At 37.6% G+C, this 23,269-nt stretch overlaps 2 protein-coding genes across 4 annotated transcripts; both read left to right on the top strand.

The window, feature by feature from the left end:
- The first annotated feature begins 728 nt into the window (after positions 1–728).
- Positions 729–7,983, top strand: LOC114520697 (solute carrier family 22 member 5-like). 2 transcript variants are annotated; one of them, XM_028541057.1, is made up of 12 exons: positions 729–795; positions 1,043–1,548; positions 1,805–2,439; positions 4,209–4,514; positions 5,289–5,517; positions 5,592–5,790; positions 5,966–6,175; positions 6,411–6,545; positions 6,723–6,817; positions 7,037–7,145; positions 7,253–7,325; positions 7,523–7,983. In XM_028541057.1, the coding sequence occupies exons 4-12, from the start codon at positions 4,224–4,226 to the stop codon at positions 7,736–7,738; spliced, it is 1,557 nt and encodes a 518-aa protein (XP_028396858.1). In that variant the 5' UTR covers positions 729–795; positions 1,043–1,548; positions 1,805–2,439; positions 4,209–4,223; the 3' UTR covers positions 7,739–7,983. The 2 variants fall into 2 exon arrangements, with proteins under 2 accessions (XP_028396858.1, XP_028396927.1); XM_028541126.1 differs by lacking the exons at positions 729–795; positions 1,043–1,548; positions 1,805–2,439 and adding an exon at positions 1,714–1,767.
- A 1,081-nt stretch (positions 7,984–9,064) lies between these two features.
- Positions 9,065–19,531, top strand: LOC114520538 (anion exchange protein 3-like). Of its 2 annotated transcripts, XM_028540870.1 has the most exons (15): positions 9,067–9,198; positions 9,461–9,944; positions 12,245–12,390; positions 13,029–13,197; positions 13,516–13,883; positions 14,199–14,597; positions 14,829–15,165; positions 15,341–15,717; positions 16,067–16,261; positions 16,488–16,673; positions 16,858–17,127; positions 17,298–17,532; positions 17,713–17,882; positions 18,279–18,455; positions 18,714–19,531. In XM_028540870.1, the coding sequence occupies exons 2-15, from the start codon at positions 9,536–9,538 to the stop codon at positions 18,744–18,746; spliced, it is 3,471 nt and encodes a 1,156-aa protein (XP_028396671.1). In that variant the 5' UTR covers positions 9,067–9,198; positions 9,461–9,535; the 3' UTR covers positions 18,747–19,531. The 2 variants fall into 2 exon arrangements, with proteins under 2 accessions (XP_028396743.1, XP_028396671.1); XM_028540942.1 differs by lacking the exons at positions 17,713–17,882; positions 18,279–18,455; positions 18,714–19,531 and having other exon boundaries at positions 9,065–9,198; positions 17,241–17,312.
- Positions 19,532–23,269: the final 3,738 nt, after the last annotated feature.

Here is a 23,269-nt window from a genome sequence, read left to right as displayed (position 1 = left end):
TAACGCTTCCGATTATTCCTCAGCAGGGGACTCGCTCTGACCTCCGCAGAGGCTTCGAATACAAATGCGCTAGATTTTTAAAGATGACCGCTGCTGCTAAAATTAGAAACGCGGGCGAGGGTTAGGGAGAGAGAAAAAGTGAAAGAGGCGACCAGGAATATGACCTGGTTCATAAAGGATAGGTCAAGAAGCTACTGGCACATATCTAAAAATCAAAACGAAACACACGCAGGATTACGACGCTTACGAATTAAGATTAATATAGAATGATAAGTAATGTCGGCAGAATTAGGTCCACGTGCATGGCCGTTAAAAAAATAAATTTTGCAAAATAAAATCAGAATTAAAAAATAATCCAACGGCTTTTGTGTAGCGGTTTGCCTGGATGCGCTTTCCTAAAAAAATAATATTAACCTTTTATATGACCTACAAGTATTCCAAATACGAGAACTTAAATAGCAAATATATATCGTGAATATAATCTCGCGAGCCTTTGGTGTTTTTTCGTGTTGTGTACCATACGGATTTTGAACTTTTTCAGATCACGTGCAGTACAGTTGAACGCGAATTTAGGAGCCTCACAAGCCAGGCTTTTCTAAAATTTAGTGACCCACGCAATCACGCAGATCGCCGTTATTATTAATAAAAGCCCTGGGAACGAGGATGATAGTACAAAGGTTAATACTTTCCTGTCCAAATAAATCTCTTCGAATGACATCAAATGTTTTTTTTCGAAGAATTACAAGAACATGATCGGCAAACTGTATGGCCAACATGAGTTTGTGTCCCTGTGAGGTGTGTTACAATTATTACTCGTCAATCGTAGTTAGATATTGAAATATCCATTATATGCATTCGTGACAAACATATCTATGATAATAAATTACGATTAATTGCAACTATAATAGTTGCAACATATTTCCAAGCGCATCAATATTATGTACGTTCGTGTGCAGTGAAATAATTAGAGAACATTTCCGCAGCAGATGTTATCTGATATCCTAGCATCTCTAAAATATAAGTGTTGAAATATTAACTTCAGATATTTTGGCTAGCGCTGATTTTAACGCCAGAACCACTTCCATCGAATTAAGGGTGATTGAGGAATGCTCGGAGGATCCGACAGATAATATTCAAGAGGAAACTGTCGTACAAAATGCCGGAGAGAACAACGAAGTAATCTGTGAATGGGAAATCTGAAAACCGGCAGTTGGAAAGCAAAGATTATTATCAAGACTGCTTCGAAGGTTACAACGACAGCTGCCGAAAGCAAAGCATTACCTAAACCGGCAAAACGAAAATTTAGTTTAAGAAGGAAATCTCGAGTCGAGTTTTGTGTTAAACCAGACGTTAGACAGGGAAATGTGGAATTAAGCACTACGGCATCAGCTGTTTGGAAATCCTGTAAACGTCCCTACTACAGTGCTGTGCCATCAAAAATTTTATGTCTAGAATGTAGGAAAACATTAACGAGGTAGGGACCTTAAGCATGGAGGACGGCAACACGACGAGGACATGGTTGGAATACTCCTTTAAATAAATGTTATGGTAAAGTGTTGTTGTATATTATCAACTGTACCAATTTAATGTGATATAAGACGTTGAAAACATCGTGTTTACGTTTAGGGACAATTCTATAGAGTCCTAATTCGTGGTAGCGCTCCCTGGGTCCTGAAATGCAGACGTTCTACATAGGACCAGGGCGCCTATAAGATAATAAACGACGTTTTGCCGTTGTAACGCAGATCACGTCTAAAACGTCCGTAGGTACTTAATAATTCATTTCTTTTCATTTTATTGATAGCTGCCGTCGTCGTGCTCCCGTCCTACATGCTTTAGGCACAGAGCATACAGAGGTTTGATGTTGTTAGCCAGTGCGCTAAAGAGAGGCCCTATCCCCCCCCGAACATTATAAATAGCCATCGCTATATAAATAAACAGATCGCTCCCACTTCTATACTCTTCTAAAGGATAAGAACTAACAAAATCTGGTTTTGAGAAAAAAATTGAGCAACGTTTTTGTCAAAAATACGATTTCTCCAGATAGTTCTGTCTCGGCTGTTTATATTCCATACATGTGTTCAAGCCGCCGCCATATGCATGCTTTCCCGGGGGGAGAAGGCCTCTCTTGAGCGCACTGGCTAAGCCAGGGGTACGCAAAATTAATGGTGTCTGGCAACGCCGCGTTGCGCTGCGTTTTCCATCCGGTCCGACGCAGCGATTTCAGATTTTAAATATTCCAGTTTTAAATATTCCAGTTTTTAGTACTCCTGGTCTTACCACCCCCCTATTCAATCAATACGATTGTATGGTTGAATATTGACTGAAGTGTTATTAGTTACCACTGTTGTGTGGAACTTTGTATTGCAAGCATTTCGCTTCAGCTTTCAAGCTGGATCGTAAGTTCAAGTAAAATTGTCTTGTGACTGAAACGGAAAGGTAAGAACTATTAAATATGTCTTATCATGTTTTTATACCTGATGATGATATCCGTGCGGACTCCACAATGTCCGGACTCCGGATAAGTGATAACATTATTTCAAGTTGAAATTTCTTTTACTACGTTCCGACTTCAGGCTCTCGCTTGATTGGAAATATATGTAGTCAAGGTACACGGGAAATACACCACAATCCTCAGCACCTCAAGCCGCTTTAAATAGGATTATTTAGGCTGTCTTCCACTGTCGCGCTTTTTGCCCGTATATACGTACACGCACGTAAAAGCAAGCTTAAAATCTTTTAAGTTGATGCATAATTGATTTTATGCTAGAAAAAAAGACTATGTCATCAACAGAATCCAACCTATGGTTCCATGAAATCGTTGATTTATGAACTTAAACTTTTACGTGCGTGTAAACGCGACAGTGGAAAGCAGTCCTTTATCGCCGGTAGATTTTGCGTGAGCGGTTGCGTCCTCGATTCGCCTGTTATAGCATAAGACGTAAGTGATCTCTCTAAAACACTATGTGGAGATATTATCAGTAATTAGTATAAAGCTTGCCATTACTGAAAGTTCACCACAGACAAATTCAGACCATGCGCGCAGTCAATAAGTTTATTTTTTTGGTATATACATAAGGTACACATTGCGTTGGTATAGTTAGTATCTAGTATCAAGTATACCTAATACATCTCTCGCCTCCGGGGATTTGGTTTTCAGTATCATTTTTTATGCTCGGTGGAGGATGGAAATGGCGATATTAGTCACTTAACAACTGCGCAAATGCCTAGTTTCCATTCAGTCGTTAGCTGTCGTTACATGTCTTTCCGTGTCTTTAGAATATCGTGAAAGACCGATAACGAATTATGGGAAGAATCATGTCGTTTGCTGTCTTTTTATGTCGTTGAGATAGGATTTGTTCTATCCGAGCGGCACTGTCGTTTTCTGTTTCTCGTAGTCGTTATCAGTCTTTCACGATTATTCCAAAGACACGGAAAGACATGTGACGACAGCTAACGACTGAATGGAAACTAGGAAAAATGGACGCAACAACGCACAGGCTTTGCATTATGTACATATTAGCCTGAGAGCGCAGACCACTTGTGTAGACGTATTTCTTTATTTACGTCTGTCATAACAGGTATACCGTATGCGTCCTTGGTGTCATCAATGGGCGTTTATATGGGCACAGCAAATCAATAACAGCCTACCATTGACCTTGAGTCTGCCTTCACATGCACTAGTACTTTGCCTATCAAATTACGCCAATGCTGTAACGCAGTTCGTGGGAGCGGGGAAATAAGGGGCTAGGCTATACTCCAGAAACAAATGCATGGGGGGGGGGAGAACTTCGCATTCGTATTTCTGGTATATTTCTGATATATTTTTTTTGTTTGCTAACGGATTAATTAAACAATCCGTTTTAATCATTTTCTCATCAATCTCATGCTGGTCGGACAAAACGATGAATGACTTTTTTCTAGAATTTGGCCCATGATTGTATGTCACATTCACACACGTGTCTGGAAACATGGGAGTGTTTTGCCCAACCTCGTTCCCAGGGCCAATTTCAAAAGAGGGGGACTGCCTTGGACTGGAAAAAATCACAGCTATTTCCGCGAGAGTCGTTCACACTTCACAAACTCAATGCTCATGCAGAAATCTACATTCTACACATGTCTGATTTCCAAATTCCATCGTCAAAGTATAGCATTAAAATTGCACCAATTAATAACATAGAAACCGTTTATTTTTGTTTCAATTATAGAAAAAAAGATTAAAAATGGCGCTCACAGTTGACCAGATGCTAGAAAAGATCGGGGAATTCTACAAATTCCAATGGCTATTGCTAGGCATTTTTGGCTACGCCGTCTTCGCTCTCGATGCATTCCCTATTATGATTGTGACATTTATTACGGCCGAACCAGAATGGGAATGCGTAAAAGGATACAACACTTCGGTTTGTAATTTTACGAAACCAATTGGGTTAACCAGCGATGATTATGAGGCAAGATGTGATATGCCGAGGGACGCCTGGAGATACGTTGATGGATTTACCTCAACAGTTACCGAGGTGAGTTTTCAGTTGATGAAAGCTGTTTTCCAGGGCAGTTTTAATAAATATGCCTGGGGGGCAGTGAAGGCCCTCTTTGAATGTAAATATTAGCACAATAATTATGTAATATAGTAATGATATTCTCCCAAGTCCACTGAACAAATCTCGATCAGTTTATACTTGATCTTGGCGTGGTCCAAAAACGTGGGAAATCAAAATACAGAAGACATCCCAGACCTCCTTAAAGTCAACCTCGTTCCCAGGACCTTTTACCTTGATTTTCGCCCCCAGCCCCAACAACTTTTAATATTTAAAAGCATTTAAACTTTTATGTGCGTGCGTGCAAATACATGCCAAACACGCGAGAGTGGAGAGCAGCCCTAAGTGGAAGTTATTCGGGGAATTAGTGAAAGTATAATTAGTGGAAGTAGGTGATGACACGCACTGCGTAAAAAAGCAAGTCAGAAAACAAAACTAAATAGTGTTTTATAGTGGGTTAGAATGAGTGAGTTGTGGATCGAAGAGCTGCGACATATCGTGACACGGACGGTGATGTATTATTTAGTGACACGAGTGAAACATAAAGGCATAAAGCATATAGGCATAAAGATATGTGACAGACTTCAAAAACAAAGCTCGCTTCGCCTGTGCGGGTAGAGCGACGCTGACTGCCTTGATGTATAGCTACTGTACGTGCATTCCATTGGCTAACCGAACAATATACTACAGTACTTCTTAAATAAGCTAACGGTAATACCATGCATATGACTGCCTGTTCCTCTAATTTTTCAGTACGATCTAGTATGTGAGAAGTCACTGTTACAGTCAGTTGCACAGTCATGCTACTGGGTTGGAATGTTGCTTGGTTTGATCGCTGGTGGATACTTGGCAGATAAATTTGGTAGAAAAATTATTTTCTACATTGGTTCAGCTACCATTATTATTGCGACATGGATAATGATCTTCCCAGAATCTTTTATTGTTTTTATCGTATGTCGAGTCTTTATTGGTCTTGGCTCAGGTAAATACATCACAATTGCAGTCATCACGCGTTTTCAGTCATCATCTTAATTATATATTTGATTCTAATTTAAGGTTTTCACAGCGTGATCAACTTCGTTATGCTCACAGAATTCACAACAGAAAAACACCGTGCAAAAATAGGTGTTGGTTCCTTCTATTTCTGGGTGGCTGGTTTGATGTTTTTGCCGTTGATAGGCTATTTTGTTACCGAATGGAGATATTTTTTACTCGTAACTGCTTGCTTTGCAATACCGTGCTTATTCACATGGTGGTGAGTCTTGTTTCATTCTTACACTTCAGTCAACTGGTATAAAGACATCTACCATGTACTTTATAGTTACCTGGGGATTGATTTCCATAGATGCATGTCAAGTCCATGTGTGCATGCACTGCATGATCAAAAGAACATTATACTCACAGTAAAATTATTATGTCGTTGCATCTAGGTTTATTCCAGAGAGTGTACGTTGGTTGTTACTTCGCGGGAGAAAAACAGAGGCGAAAGAACAATTGGAGAAGGTCGCTGCCATTAACGGAAGAGAAATGCCAAATGAAAGCTTACAGAATATTGAATCGAGTGGTGAAACTGGAAGTTTCAAACATCTTTTTTTCAACTGGAAAGTGGCGAAAATCACGTTGATTAATTGGAATTTGTGGTTAGTTTATGTATATTTTAAATATATGGAAGGCAAAATTGATGACAGCCAATATGCCTGCATGGAAGGTCCACTCAACGACTGACATCCTGCTCAATTTAATACAGCCTATTTTCGAGGCAATAGACCGTATCTGATTATCCGAACGCAATCTCCCCAAAAGACCTCCCTTCCCTGTGCAAACTAACCCGTGATGGTGTTGTTGGCTAGTATATTTGTTTTTAACATTGTATAGGATTGCAAACTCTTTAGTTTATTACGGTGTTTCGTACGGCTCAGTTGATCTTGGTGGAAATCGATACGTAAACTTCGCTTTAACAAGCATTGTTGAACTCCCGTCCAATATTTTATGCATCTTCGTTGCTAACAGGTAACTTTGTCTTTTAATGAACTCGTCGCATGCAGGAGCTTCCATAGAGAAAGAATTTCCACACGTCACAGACTCATGGTTCCCACTTTCTAATAAGTTGCTATGTAACCTAAATGAATGTCCCCGGCATATCTTCTTAGCCATCAATACATCATTTAATTGTTATTTTATCTTCAGATATGGTAGGAAAAAAACGGTCATTGTTGGTTTGATTGTTGCTTGCATTGCCGCCCTTATTTCTGTCGCGATACCTGACGACCAGTCTAATGACGGTAGCTATATTTTTCAGTTAACTTAAGGGGGCCTATTGTTGAAAAGACGGTTAAAGGCAAACGCTAGCAGCTGGGTTAATACAAATCTACAAATCAAACTTTTCAACAGTATAATTTATCTAGTTTAAAAGTTGACTCAGCCGGAAATCATGGCGCGACTACGTGGGCTAGGAACACTTCTTTTAATCTCGTTTTGTTGCAGTTTTTCATTCCATATAGGATATACTGGTGGCAGAATCTTTTTAGCTGTTTTGGCAAAGTTCTTCATTAATATGGCATTTTCAGGAATTTTTATCTGGAGCACAGAATTATTTCCCACATTTATAAGGTATCTTGAATATACCACAAAATATACTCAACTCCCTTTATACAAGTTTAAATGTTTGGCATTTCTAGTAATACATCATTTCTAAAATTTACGTTTCTTTTTTAAAGAGGTATGGGGGTAAGTACATCATCGTCTGCTGCCAGGATAGGATCCTTTTCAGCAAGCTACATTGTTTGGTTGGTAAGCTTGGCTTTTTTTCCACAATCATTCATAGTGAGGAAGAAGGGGGAATAAGATACGAGTTCCAAATTACTTTGACAAAAAACGTTGGAATTACATTTCATTTCTTTTAATATTTTTTGTTCTAACTTCTAAATATTCTAAACATGGACAAAATCCATTTTTCTCAGATCAAAAAAATTCAATTTTGTCATTAGATTCGCATTCATTCCATCCTACCGTTTGGAATTATGGGAATTATTTGCCTTGAAGCTGCAATTGTGGCAACGTTTTTGCCCGAAACGAATGGAAGACCAACTATTGAAACATTGCATGAGATGGTAAATTACGAAGAGGCGAAAAGGCGTTCCGTGGTTATGAGTGAAGTCATTGCCATCAGTAAAGCAGAAATTAATGAAAATACACATATGTAGCACGTTTTTACAGGGTGTTTGGAGGTGGGGGGAGGGAAGGGCTGAGTGGGCTATAGCGGGCTATAGCCCCACACTTTTTCGACTACCATTTAAGAGGTAAAGTACTACAGGGTCAGTAACTGCATTTTCCTGACAGACATTATTGAAAAGCCCCGTGTGTTAAATTATGTTTTATTATGCACTATAGTTGTGTTTTCATATTAAAAATCACTATTGGTCGCTGTCTATCATCTTAATACGTTTTTCTCGAGAGGCGGCATTTCAGAGCTATAGAAATCGAAAAATCGAAGAGCCTTATATAGAAATCGAAAAAATTTTCAAGGGTGTCTGTATATCTATGATATACTGCCCTCACAACCCCCCCCCAACTGTCTAACACGTTCCGCTGGCCCTGATTTAATGAAAGAAGAACCAGTCTATGTTATGTAGGCGGTTAATTATTGATATATTGTAATAATCATTGTGATGTGTATGTACACTGTCAATAAAAATTGGCATTTCTTACATGTACGACTGCTTTTATTCAAGAAATGCTTAAGTGGGAAGTTAATCTTTTATTCTTGTTATCTTTTCCGAGTGATATAAGGGATTCAGTACTACGCAATATATTTTTAACAACGAAACATGAGGTCAATCCTGCATTAATCATTAGGAGCGCCGTTCAAATTTAATCTATTTCTTATCACCTGCAGATCAGTATCACACGCACACGTTTCAAATTACTTCGCTTTGTAATAGCGCTCCCGATTATTCCTCAGCAGTGGACTCGCGAGTCATCGCCATAAAAGTGAAAGAGGCGACCAGGAATATGCCAGGAATATGGCCTGTGATAGTATGACCGGCGGGGGGGGGGGGTACAAAATATAGTTGATACAGAATAGGTCAAGAAGCTACAGGCTTATATCTAACAATCACAACGAAACACACGCATGATTACGACGCTTACGAATTAAGATTACGTAATATTACGTGATAACTAACGTCGGCAGAATTAAGCCGTAAAAAAATTTGCAAAAAGATCAGAATCAAAAAATAATCCGACGGCTTTTGTGTAGCGGTTTGCCTGGATGCGCTTTCCTAAAAAAATAATATTAACCTTTTATATGACCTACAAGTATTCCAAATACGAGACCTTGAATAGCAAATATATATCGTGAATAACTTACTGAAATTAGATAATCTGAACTTTTTCAGATCACGTGCAGTACAGTTCAGTTGAACGCGAATTTAGGAACCTCGCAATTTAATAAGCCAGGCTTTTCTAAAATTTAGTGACCCATGCAATAACGCAGATCGCTGTTATTATCAATAAAGCCCTGGGAACGAGGATGATAGTACAAAGGTTAATACTTTGCTGTCCAAATAAATCTCCGCGAATGACATCAAATGTTTTTTATCGAAGAATTACAAGAACATGATCGGCAAACTATATGGCCAACATGAGTTTGTGTCACTGTGAGGTGTGTTATAATTATTACTCGTCAATCGTAGTTAAATATTGAAATATCCATTACATGCATTCGTGACAAACATATCTATGATAATAAATTACGATTGTTAATTGCAACTATAATAGTTCCAACATATTTCCAAGCGCCTCAATATTATGTACGTTCGTGTGCAGTGAAATAATTAGAGAACATTTCCGCAGCAGATGTTATCTGATATCCTAGCATCTCTAAAATATAAGTGTTGAAATATTAACTTCAGATATTTTAATAGAGAAAGATATATTTGGATAGCAGTTCTCAAGTTCCATCGTGTAATCCATGAATAAATTTTCGTTTATGCCGACATATGGCTAGCGCTGATTTTAACGCCAGAACCACTTCCATCGAATTAAGGGTGATTGAGGAATGCATAGAGGATCCGACAGATAATATTGAAGATGAAACTCTCGTACAAAATGCCGGAGAGAACAACGAAGTAATCTGCGACGGGAAATCTGAAAACCGACAGTTGGAAAACAAAGATAATTATGACCGCAAGACTGATTCGAAGGTTACAACGACAGCTGCCGACAGCAAAGCATTACCTAAACCGGCAAAACGAAAATTTAGTTTAAGAAAGAAATCTCATGTCGAGTTTTGTGTTAAACCGGACGTTAGACAGGGAAATGTGGAATTAAGCACTACAGATAAATTGAATGCTGAACGCCTTTCTCCTCCACAAGCCAGACGAACTAGGCAAAGACAAAGTTTTTCAGGTACAGTATATCGTAAAGACTAAAGGAAATAATATTGTCACGAAATTAATCGATTCTTAGATATTTTCCTAGAACACGTTAGCAATACAGTTGCATGTCCTATTAATAGACAAATGAATAATTGTTAATGAGCAGCCCAGAGCAGGAGAGCCAAGATGCTAAAAAGAAAAAATAGATCATTTAATGAGACTGTATTTTAAAATCTAGCGCGAAATGCTGATCAAAGAGTAAGGCATCCATACATAGTAAGTCCATACATATTTAGTACAAAGTCCAGTAAAATGAAGTATACAAAATGATGGCATAAAATTCTTAATACCATACACTGGTTCAGACAAAATTCGCTCATCATCAAAATCCACACTGGTTCTCAATTATGAGTACTTCATTCACAATTTTTGGCAATGACTCATATTTATATATCAACAATCGAAGCATTTATTTTCAGCATTTCCCACCATATATATAATTCTCAGTGCAAATACTACTTAGATAAATGTACCAGGGATGGATATATGAGTTACATTGTATTCCTTATAGGCCCCAGTTGGAAACAATTAAAATTAAAATATTTTTCTGGTCCTCCAGCATTTTCAGCTTCCCTTTGACTAAAAATTTTGGTTTCTCACATGACCATATGAAGTTCAGTTTGGGTATAAATAGATTGGACATATTAGATATACCGTAATCAGAATCACAATGCAATGATTTCTCGAAAAATGTGTAACAGCAGACAGTTTAACAAGTATACATGAGTTTAACATCAGGAATAATTTTTAAGATACTGTTTTATAGTGTTTGTTTTCCTATAGTGTTTACAAATTATAGTGCACATAAGAAAACAGAAAATACATTAGTTACAATGAACAACTTACTAGAAAAGGTAGATATATTAGATAAGACTCTATAAGGGCTGATTGTAGCTGTCTCGATGCTCTGATTATGAAAAAATGTCTTACTGAGCTACAACCAGGGTGGCACCTTATGAGTGTCCCCTGATATCCTACACCATTCCCACACCAGGCCTGCTTAGCTTTTCAACAATTTTATTAGCATAGGCATAAAGGCCTAAAAGTTTGACTCTTAAGTTCAAATTGCCTTACATTTCACCATTCCTCCTTAATATGGGGGGGCTATGGGGGGGGGGGTATATTCAGTTATATACTACGCATGAAAATGTTTTTGTGACAAAAATGGAATCCCACATTATTTTCTAGAGACTCAAAAACAACGATGTGCAAAAGCATAGTTCTGAAATTTCACAAAAGAAGGCTGGGTGTTTTGAAACCTCTCCTATCTTTAATAAAGAATAAAAGCGCAGTATATAAAACAGACATTCCTCCTACTAGGAGAATCACCACATTTTTTATTTAAAGGAGATGAAATACTGACCTGTCCTTCCGCTTTTATAAATACATCGTCGTTTCTCGAAATATTATGTATTTGGCTGCTATCGCCCTCCATCTGCATTGATTTTTATTTACCCACCCAGTGGTCTCACCACATCTCACTTTCGATCTCTTTTGATCAGAGCTTTCGATAACTGCGTCTGCGACACCGTTTCTGCGGCAAAAGCTGAGCCTGCATTTCAATTTGTTGCGCTTACGTTATGTAAAAACGATTATTAAACAATAGAATCTTAAAATCTGCAAGCTGGAAGGGGGGGGGGGTCCGGGGGGATCTTATTACATTAAGACACGCGTAACCAACTCGGATTTAGATCCTTAGTAGTCGGGGATTTTTTAATAAAAGGGATCGGTAATATAATCACTCCACCCCGAATCCTTGATATCAGAAGTTCGACTATGATATTAAAAATTGGATTCGCTTTCGAGACTATGCAACAACAATCCCGGCAATTCTGTATTTTGACCGTAAAATGAAATCAAGCCCAAGAGGCTATTGTCGGGCGTTATATCTAAGAAGCACCTATGCGGGCGGATGTACCCTCACAAGGCACGACCAAAATTAGAACCTCTGGAATTTAGGTCGTCGCAAGTTAAAGTTTATATTGAGTAGGGGAATGACAGCTATTGACATAGCTTTGTTCCTCTCTTATTTACTGTATGTGAACTTGATATTACCATCTAAAGCTAGACAGGGAACTGACCCAATCGTTTTAGCAATAAGGCCGCAAATACCAGAAATGTAATGTACCATTGCCCCACTAAAATTGTAACAGAACAAACGATGTTTATTATTATACCTATCTATCATTTCTTACTACTTTCTAATTGTAAATGAGCCATTGCCCTAAACCAGTCCCACTGACACTTTAGCAAATTTTAACCTTAATTTAGGACGTTCTTCGACTAAAAATCGACCTCTGCGTTTTTCTGTTGGAGCCAATCATCAACCAAAAGAATTGAGGCGTGAATCATTTTCAGCACCTGCAACAGCCGCCTCGCATGATGATATCAGAGGACAAAATGATAAAAAAATTAAGGTAATTGTGTACTGTGGGCACTTTAGCGTAACTAATGAACTACATGTAGCAAAACGTCATTCGAGTGGTCAAGTGACTACGTCATACAATCATCCGTCTTACAACAGTCGGCAGCTATAGTGAAAACAATTGTAATTGGGGGGAAACAACGTACGAATTACCAAGCTGTTAAGGACTGCAATGACATACACAGTGATATACGAAATGCTTCCTAAAACTTTTAACTTAATAACTTTAGACTTATCTATATCTGTAAGAAATATTAAAGAGACTCATTTAGGGACTTTTTATCTAGTACATAGTTTTATATATTCTGTATAGTGATCTACATAATGTAGGACCTTTGTAAAATCACTTTATAGTGACAAAGTTTTCCTGATTAAAGATTATTATCATCATCATCGTGAACACGATCTTTGGGAAATATTAAGCCCAAGTCAAGATATTAAAGCATGTAATTAAATCTCTAGAGATAACCTCCCGAGTTGATACTACAGGTATAAAACCGAAAAACTTAGTTCAGCTGTTTTCCAGAATAATTAAGTATAAATCGCCCCGCTCTCTCTATTAAAAAATTACTGTCATCAGTTAACGTTCATTACGCTATCTGTTGCCACAAAAAATATTACACATTTCAGATCTTTATTGAGTTGGATGAATTAAACTATGGAGACCGTACTTGGCTGGAAACAACCAGATGGATGAAGTACGAGGAACATGTTTTGCCTAGTGGAAACTGGAGTAGACCTCAAGTCCCTTTTGTTGAATATGAAGGATTTATAGCTTTAAAAAATTATCTGCATGAAGGTATAGATGAAAACAATGTTAACTGACAACTTTGAATACGAGTTTTAGGATAATGATTGATCTGGTATCATTCAACCTTCATGAAAAACATACAACACGTACAAAACAAACAAGGTTTTAGCCCTCAAAACTTAGGGGAGCATTATTTGTGGAAATTTATGGACTATCATGAAAGATATATTTGTGCCCCCTGTCCTGGTATCTTAACATGTCTGGGAATAGAATGCCAGCAAGATGCCCGTTAACAATTGTCGATAAGTACAATGGAACAACTTTTAATCAATTTCAACCTCATTTAATCATTATTTCACATTTTAGGACTGGTATTTCTGGAATTTTCGTCCCAAGGTTTACTTGATTTTACGCATACTCTGGCCACAACTCTTACAATGTGTAACCGTATTCAGCGAAGATACAGACTGAAAATTCAACAGCTATTGTATCTTCCTGTCAATCATCAGGGCGATACAGCAAGAAGATTGCATACAAAGAAATGTTACAGACTCTATGTAGAAAAAATTGAGGCCGAACAGCGTGCAGAGTCCATGAAAAAGGCCTTTGAATTATCAAGTGATAGAGTCAGGAACCTCTGGGTGAATCTTTCTCACAAAGCATCCTTGTTTTCAAAATTCTCAGCTGCGTCTTATGATGACGACTCTGATGATGCTGATGAAGCCATTATGAACGTGAGCCAAATAGGTTTTAGTGTGATTGCAGTATTATACTCGTTGAATTGGGGCTGAATTGAGGATGGTGGGGTAGCTAGAACGATAATTGGCGGCGGGGGGGGGGGTGTTTATTCATATATTCAGTTCTGCCCGACGGATTTCTTTTGTAAGTGCAATAGTTTACAATAGAAATCTGTCGGTCAGAACTGAATATATGAATAAACATCCCCCCCCCCTCCAATTATCGTTGGTGAGGGTTTGAAATGAAACGTTTTGAGAATCATGTTGTGAGGTGATGAACACATTATTCAGAAATGTGTCATTGTTTTGTAGATATCTGTGGGAGGAATCCATAACCAAAAATTATTGGATCTTAATGGAGATAGGAAAGTCGTAATTAGGGTTCCTGATGATCGACGCAGTGTTTCTATATCGGAATTTTCCGAAGCAAACTCTGACAGATATCCTTTATCTGGAAACCAAGAACATCTTTTGAAAGCCCTGTCACCTGATTGTGAGGGTGTTGCAATCAAATATGCTCCCTGCGATTTCTTGAATGAATATGAGTCATTCGTTGTACTGGTTCGAATGACGAACAGTGTCGAACTTTCCGACTTTCTCGAGGTTCCGATTGATTGTAAATTTGTTTTTCTTCTGTGTGGATCGTCTAAAGGAGATGGCCATAAAGATCTGCAAGTTTGTCGTGCATTTGGCTCTCTCATGACAGACAAAGTAAGCATCTTTTCATTGAAAAAGATTGATTGCTTTTTTGGGCACCAGGTCTTAGGGAATGGCTGATGGACTAGTTTCCAGGTGCCGTTTCGGATGCCGTGGTGACGACAACCTCCCAATGCAGTACAGCCGCGAATTTCTTTAGTCATCCACTGATCTCTTTATTAACGGTAGTGTGTTGCCGCTCAGGTTCGAGGCAGGTTTAACGACCTTCAATTTTCTCTTGTTTAGGTGTTCCAACATGACATGTTAACAGCTCATAAAAAACAGGATGTTATCACCGCTATTGATAAGTATGTTCAAGACAGCGTCTTGTTTCCACCGGGTCAATGGGATTTGGATTACCTTAAGCCTGCAACTGAAGAAATAACTCACTTATCTGCAAAACGTCATGTTCTTCGTACACAAACTGTGAAAACTCCACCAAGGAAACGAAAGAAAAGTTATGCCATACAGCAACCATTAATTTCCGAAATTGAGAATCATCAGTCTAGGAAACCTTCCAGTGCCTTGCCTTTACGCCGAGATACCGTGATTTCTGCAGATGACATTGCATCTTTCTTAAATGGTTAGTTTCGCCATTACGATTTTAGGGCATAAAGCATAGAAAGAAAAATACGTTATTCCAGTTAGAAATAACTCTTATTTTGGTTAATAGTAGTTTGGTAATCGAGGCCAGTCGTACACTTAACATTTTTTTTCCTTTGAACGTTCTAATTTTATACATTTTCCTTATTTCATAGGACAAGGAGGCAGTAGAACTCCATCTATTGTGTATTCTCCGTTGCTTAGTACACACCCATTAGAACCAGATGGTCGATGGTTTGGAGGCATGCGTCGTGAAATGAGATTGCGTTATCCGAAGTACTGGAGTGATATTAAAGATGCATTTCACATTCAATGTCTTGCTTCCTTCTTCTTCGTTACATTTGGTGTTATCGCACTTGCAGTTACATTCGGTAAACTGTTGCTAAAATACACGGATGGTTATATGGGTGATTCTGAAATGTTGCTAGCGACTAGTTTTTCTTGTATTTTGATGGCAATCGTGGGTACTGAACCTCACACGGTTCTTAGCGGTACTGCTGCAATGGTTATAATTGAGACTGTAATCTATAAGGTGAGTGTTTTTACACTGTTGATATCCAAAACAAAAGGGGGAATCTTCTTTTGAGCTTATCTTGAATCCGCGGAGGGAATAAGGTATGCCTTGGTGATGTCCCTGTATAATGATTACATCTACCGATCGGAAGCAGCCCCTTCTTTATTCCCCCAGTTACGGCGAGAAGGGGAGGCAGTCGGGCAAATTACCTCGCAAGTACAATTCTGAGCTGGCGATGCCTTTGTTGATTGCGAGAGTCGGTGGACCTATGGTCACCAATTTTTCTGGGAACCGTGGTAAACTCACTGGCTTTGTATGCACTTTAATTGTTTATTTTACGGTTTGATGATCATTTTTTTTCGTACAGGCATCCGGCTATTTCGATATAGAATACTTACCATGGCGACTGTGGATTGGTCTATGGATAGGCATTATTTTGGTACTCATCTTAGCCTGGGAGAAAACTTACTGGATTACATATTGTACAAGATTCACAGAGGAGATTTTACATTCACTGATTGCAATATTGTTTATTATGGAGGCGTTTAAAGATATTTATAAGGTTGGTGTTTCCTGCAGTTTCGAGTCGACGTTGAGTCTTAACCTGGGGTGGTTTTGTTCATTCTCGAGGACATATTTTTAGCATATCTAAAATCTAGGTACTGTAGCATATCAGACGTTTCATAAGTAAAATTATTCGTTGACTATAATAACGGTGGTAGATTTCAGCTTATTCTTTCAAAGAAACCATATTCTTGCGTTTTTTTTACTAGTTTTATTTTTTGTAGGTATTTCGAGAAAATCCCATCCATGACAGTTACAATATGGTATCCAAAGATGATCAAAACAAAACAGCACCCACATTAACTGGACGTCCCAATACAGCACTACTGCATACAATTATATTGTTTTCCACATTTGGAATTGCAGTTGGACTTCGCTTGTTTCAAGAAACAAGATATTTCTCCCCACCAGTATGTACTATTTCCTCAAAATTGAAACAAATATGTACATTAAAAGCTGATGCATGGTGAATATGGTCTTGGCTTTACTGCCGGTTATGGTAGCAAAATTACAGCGTTATAGAGCTCGAGACTGGCAAACGGCACACAATATATACAGTACTCTTGACAAATATTTTTGATTTTTGTTTCCCAGGTGAGAAGACTATTGAATTTCTTCAGTATTCCAGTAGCAGTGACAATAATGTTAATTGTTTGCAACTTCCTGAATGTATACTTAAATACGGTGGAACTAAAACCTGGAATATCCCTAACTTCGCAGAATCGTACGTGGCTTATTAATCCAAGTTTGAGCGGGAAAGGAAAGCTTGGTTGGGGAATGGCGGTACTGGCAGTTTTTCCTGCTTTCTTCGTCGTCATTGTTATTTTCATCGAGACTGAAATAACAATATTAATGTGTTATAAAGTAAGTTTATGTAATACCATTTCTCTGGTTTGTTTAATATTTAAATGTAAAGAGGTAGTTCATCTTCAACTATGAGTCTGTCGTTAACTACATTTTTGCTATGCAAAATATAGTAGAATGTACAACCGGCCCTATTTCTATAACAAGTCCACGTTGTCGATGTATCTTAGGAGACTATATCAAGAAAAGGAACTGGATTTCACACAAATCTTTTGGTAGTTGCTATTTCTATATTCATTTGTTCGATACTTGGTTTACCCTGGATGTGTCTCGCTGCAGTGGAAACAAATAATCATTTAGACAGTCTACGAGTGTGGACCTCGTATAATATCCCTGGGATAAAAAGTCATGTGGAGAAAATACGACAGCAAAGAATTACCTTGTTGTTCATTGGTTTGACTACAGGTAAGGTTTAGAATTTTACGATTTTGGCCTGTGACATATTAGCATTATTTGAAGAAAACGAGTTGACTTGCGGAACGTTTTGTTGTATAGTTGTTGTAACTACAGTATTGCAAAGCAAGTGACAGTTATATAGGCCTTATACCTTGCTGAATGTCATCACACAACTTTGTAATTATTCAGGTTTATTTTTGTACCATCCCGTCACATTTGGAGATATCCCTATAGCTCTGTTGTCTGGACTTACATTATACATGGGCGTGGTGGCCACTTTCGGTGTGCAGTTCTTTAAACGCCTCGAATTGCTGTTTATGGCACCAAGTCAACACCCATATATTGAATATTTGGACAACGTAAGTATACCATAATAAACCCCGTTTACACTTGGCACGGTACGACTAAAATGCATGGGTACCCGTGTCCAATTTTATTAGTGCTCAGGCTACTTAAACAAAAGCCGGGCACGGGTACCTTTTCAGCCGTGCCGTGCCAATAAATTAAGTGTAGTGTAAACTGGGCTATTGTCTGTGACGTTATCCTATTGATTGGTAATGAATGAAGATTTTTGTTGCGCGCTAAGTTAAAAAAATATGGATTCCTCATTCCTTTAATAGTATTTCAGATCATTTCGCTTGAATGACTGTTTGAACACCTACACCTATCACAACGCGCTGTCATTTCGCTATGGCGCTAGCTGAGGTAGCTACTCAGTGAGTATACTCACCCCTAGTACTTTCTATCCCCTATAGGTTCCATTATTGAAAGTTCACCTCTTCACAGCTATACAGATTATTATGATTGCTCTACTAATGGTGATAAAATCAATCGAATCGATCTCATTTATCTTCCCAATATTCATCATGTTGATGATCCCCTTCAGAGTCTTACTTGGAAGATACGTTTTTACTTTACACGAGATGGAACAGGTAAATGTCTCGCTTAGGAAAAGTAGGAAAATCTTTAGGGCAGAGCTTCTTAAACAATAAGTATAACTGAGTTTCAAAAGTAAAGCTAAAAACAGCCTCAATATGCAATAAAGCCCAGGAGCCCAAAACTTAAGGCCCTGTTACACGGTGCAATTTTTTTTGCAACTTGCAATGCAATTCTACTTCTAAGAAATGTAAATTAGTGAAGAGTCTTGCAGAAGAAAAATTCATTGTTTTATGTTTTGTTACCTTCTGCAGTTAGATAACGAACAAGATGACGAAAATCACTGAAAGGAAGGGAGTTTCATGCATTGATATAGTTAATAATATTTATTAGCTGGTTATAGCAAAAACATATACATTTATAGAATTGAAGAAACAACAAAATTTGAAGTAAAATGGGGGTTATTGTATTTATATTATACGTGATGAATTTTTTTACGCAACAATTTTGGACTGAGAATATTTATTATTTGTATATATACGCACTATATATAGAAGAACTAGCAATTCAAGATATGTGCAAAATTTCAATGCTTGTCGAATTCAATGGTTACCCCTTCCATCTGCAAGATTTTGCCCATACGGAAGATGAAAATTCTCAGAATACCATTTAATTCGCCTTTTTCACATATCTTCAATTTGCAATTATCAAGAATCTTTGTGCACAGTATAGGTAATATGTCATGGTTTAAATAGTTTTGAAAATTCAATTGACCTATAATGGTCTATATTTTATCCAATATTTATCTCAGAAATTGAAAAAGTGTTTTCTAATTGTTTAGTTACAGGAATTTATTGTTGGCATGACCTTGATGAAAGGAGTTTGCAATCTATTGTTGATATTTTTAATAATTCATTTCGTGGTGATTTTCTTAGAATAATTGTTGTCATGTCAGTGTAGCAATGCTGAGTGCGCCGAAGCCGGACTAGAGAGACTGTAGTTAAGCTAGGCTTCGCAGCTCAATCGTAGAATGTGAAATGTAAGAATGTAATTCTTGATGAAACGAATTTTTGTCACAACAAATGCCAGCAGAGAAAACAAAACTCACACCGAAAATCTCAAGTAAATACACTAAACATTTGAAGTTGTAATTCATTCGAGTATTCCCTCCTGTCACGAACGAAAATCCCTTTACAGCTAGTACTTAGTACACCCTGCCGTCCCCGCATGGCCGCATTCAATATCCTATATATGCATGGTGATCCAAAGAGTACATAACGAACTTAGGCGATCTTTGAGATAAACTCCAAACTCAGAAACTCGTGGATTTATAGTGTGATATCTATGGCTATATCTTATACTCAGGTGCTATACAATAATTTGCGTAAAGTATCATGGCAAATTTTAATGCCCACGAAGGTATAGGAGTCGAGAGTTAATGTACATCACACAATTATTCCAAAAATATATTAAAATCATACGACAGCCCAAATTAAGACAGTAGAAAAGAATTGGGCCGTCGTATAAACATTATAGTTGTTTTTGTTATTCACCACATTAATGCATATCTTAAGAAATATAAGAAGTGTGGTGTTTATTCAAAAACATTCCATACATCAGCACTTGTGAACCCGTGAAGTCACATTTGTATGGTTAAAATAACATTGCCAACGGAAGGAGACATAAAAACATTCATGTATGACTAGCCTTTAAAAAAGGACGTTAAATATTGTACGAAAGATGAAATTGTATTGTTTTTACCAATCTTGTTTGCTGATTGGACATGGATATGCTGATTTAGTGCAAAGATAAATTGGTATAGCCATATGGAGTACGTGGGCTGGACTTTCGAAATGTAACAAATAACAATTAACCAGTTTTCGCCAACGTGGCCCGGCGGACTGCATGATAATAGGGTCTTTTCTCAGTCAGTCTTATACTTCAAATTGTAGTTTTTGTGATAGCAGGCTATGCCTTTGCCATTGATTTATAATGGAATCCGTCGACTGGGTAGTGGGGCTGGCCTGGTTGAACTAATCCATGTATGTGGTAGTGGGGTAAAATGTGTCTCCGAATTTGTCATGTAATTTCGTTTTACCCATTTAAGACTGAAGTTCACTAACAGTGATACAATCATTCATGTGGATCTCTGAAGCATATTAGGGCTGAATGTCACCCGAAATTAAAATGGTCCCCCATCTTTCCCTTAACACAAAAGCCAACAAACACACAGAACCTTGTTTTTTCCAATGCGAGTCCAGTCCATTGATCACCTTTTTTTTGTACAGTAATAATACATGGCATTGATGTATATTGTAGAAATCACGATGGAATTACACATGTTTCACAGTTCAGCCTGCTGTTCCACACTGAAACTGGCTTATAATTGTTAAATTTCCGTTTGTTTGCTCCGCCGCCTACTCAAACTGTCAAACGATAGGAAATTGATATGTTCTTGTACCAACTTTACCATGCTTCTTGTGGTTTTAAATTTGAATACCTTGCAAAGATGATAGAATTTAGGAAAATTATTTCTTGCCTTAAATCATAATCATGTTTTGCTGTGTTATTTCAGGTGAATTACAGGTTAGTGCATGAAATATAGTAGGTTGATAGAATTTCCTATGTTTTTGTTGAATTCACAATGTCTTTGTTAATACAACATGTATAAGTACGTCCATTAATAGTCGTCTTATTTTATTTATTTTCCTACATTCCATACATCCTCTATAAAAACAAATTCTCGAGGAAAGGGTGAAGTGGCGATAAACTAAATAGTTCTTTATTCAGGTAACTTTATACAGGAGTAGATAGCTAATTTTTAATCTAAAATTCACAAAGGAGCTGCGTGGCAGCTCCTCCAAATAACTTGTCATCAATAGGGTTCAGCAACTGTCAAAATATAAAAAAACTTCTCGATGATTCGACCTCAGTATTAGTATATGAGAGTGTTATGCCGGTCATACAAACTCTCACGACTGACGAAGTGGGCAAAAACATCGTGAAGTAAATATGAGTATATACATATGTTCCTCGGTATGAATGCTTCCCGTTTGTTGTGAGGATGGTTTGTCATCTTGTTACTCGTATATGCACAAATACTATAATAAATACTTTAAATTTTAAACATTCAAGTCGATAACTCATTGCTTTTGTCTGGTTGTTGAGGTCATGCCCTGACTATACCCTCTTAACCATTTGCTTCATTATCACCCAATAAATGCCATACGATCGTGGCATGAAGATATATGATACGCAATATTAATATACATCAAATTTACACAAATGAGAATGTGATATAGCTATAGATGTCTTAATTTTACTTTGTTCAATCAATGCCTCAATGGCAATCATTATTCCAGTTCAAAAGTGATTTTTTGTGTATATTTTTCAGTAGGCGTATTCTTCACAATCCCAAGATTGACACAAGTGCGTACGTCTCAATACTCCTGTCTGAGCTCTCTTATCGGATCAAATCTCGCAGCATAAATGATACCCATGCCATTCATTGATTGTCGAATTCAGAGAACATATATAGCTACACTTATATCAAAATTACTCAACCAAAACAATTTGAAAAAGTAAATTACTAAATATCCTACATTTCGTGCAAAAGATTTTTTACCTTATTTTATCAAATATAATTATCTCTAAATGACATTATAGCCCTAAGCAAAAACGTGCAAGAAAACAAAAGGCGAAACATTCATGGAATATTAAACCAAATTATTGAAAATCGTTAATAAATGCATGCAACTTAACCTTTATAGGTTGTAACAATCCGATCGCAAAATCAAGGTTGTATAGATCAATCCGAACAAATTACAGATTTTACTTGTCACAAAGCGTTACTAATCTCAGTGCAAAGCCAGTAGAACTAGTCATATCAAATTATCCAAATAGTTCATTTTGTGTTGTTTTATATCTATTATTAGCGACAGATCGTGTTGTTTGTTCCTGCGCATATTATCGCCCCGACTTTACCCAGTTAATTTACTAATGAAATCTTACCTTGCATGCAGTGTCGTGATTTGTGATCATGCAGGTACAGCCAGTGACTGTGTTATTCGTATTTTTTTCATATATGCCAGTTAAGACTCAATATGGACCATTTCTTTGTCCCAGCCTTGTTCGTGACATGATGAGAGGGAAATTATTCTTTGCATCATAAAAAGCCTGATTCACACTGCTTATGGCGGACCCGTTGTCTTTCGACAAACACGCTTTTAACCCCAATGACCGCAGTAAAAAAGAATCACGGATTCTTAGAACAACCCAGCTATAGACACATACAGAACCGGTTGTTACCACAGAACATTTAAATTTACTTCATTTAGTTCCGCAGAGCAAATGGGGCCGGCCAAGGAAAAGAAAATGGATTAATAAATTATCGGTGTTTTGGTGTTATATAATACTACAATATACCATATGATTTGAGAGAAACTGAGAAACTGATCGACGCTAAATACACGAGGCGCCACTCGCTAAAATCATTTTTTTTCTCTTCAGTTTTAATCTCAACTATTAAAGACCTATACAGATCAATCCTCGTACATTTGCACCGAACGCATTGAAAACACTATTTTTTGGTTTACTCTTTATTGTCTTCATTGCACGAGTTCAGGACATTAGAAGCGCGACATTTGAGTGTAGAGTGCATAGTACCGCGTATTCAGGCGGCTATAAGCCTATCCATAAGTGCGCGTCTCGCTGAATTTGACTTGGTTTGTGAGTATAAGTGTTGTTTTATCACAACCACCTTCATAATTAAACATTTTTTAACGTTTTGAAACGTTTTTTTACATGATTACTGAAAATTGACGCAAAGCAAAAGACGAAAGGGGTTAGGGGTTAGTTAGGGCAATTAATC

Source organism: Dendronephthya gigantea, unplaced genomic scaffold, assembly GCF_004324835.1.
Source record: "Dendronephthya gigantea isolate DGI-Jeju-01 unplaced genomic scaffold, DenGig_1.0 000000F, whole genome shotgun sequence".
NCBI lineage: Eukaryota > Metazoa > Cnidaria > Anthozoa > Malacalcyonacea > Nephtheidae > Dendronephthya > Dendronephthya gigantea.
The sequence above is the reverse complement of the archived record's forward strand: the minus strand, read 5'-3'. Positions and strand labels throughout refer to the sequence as shown.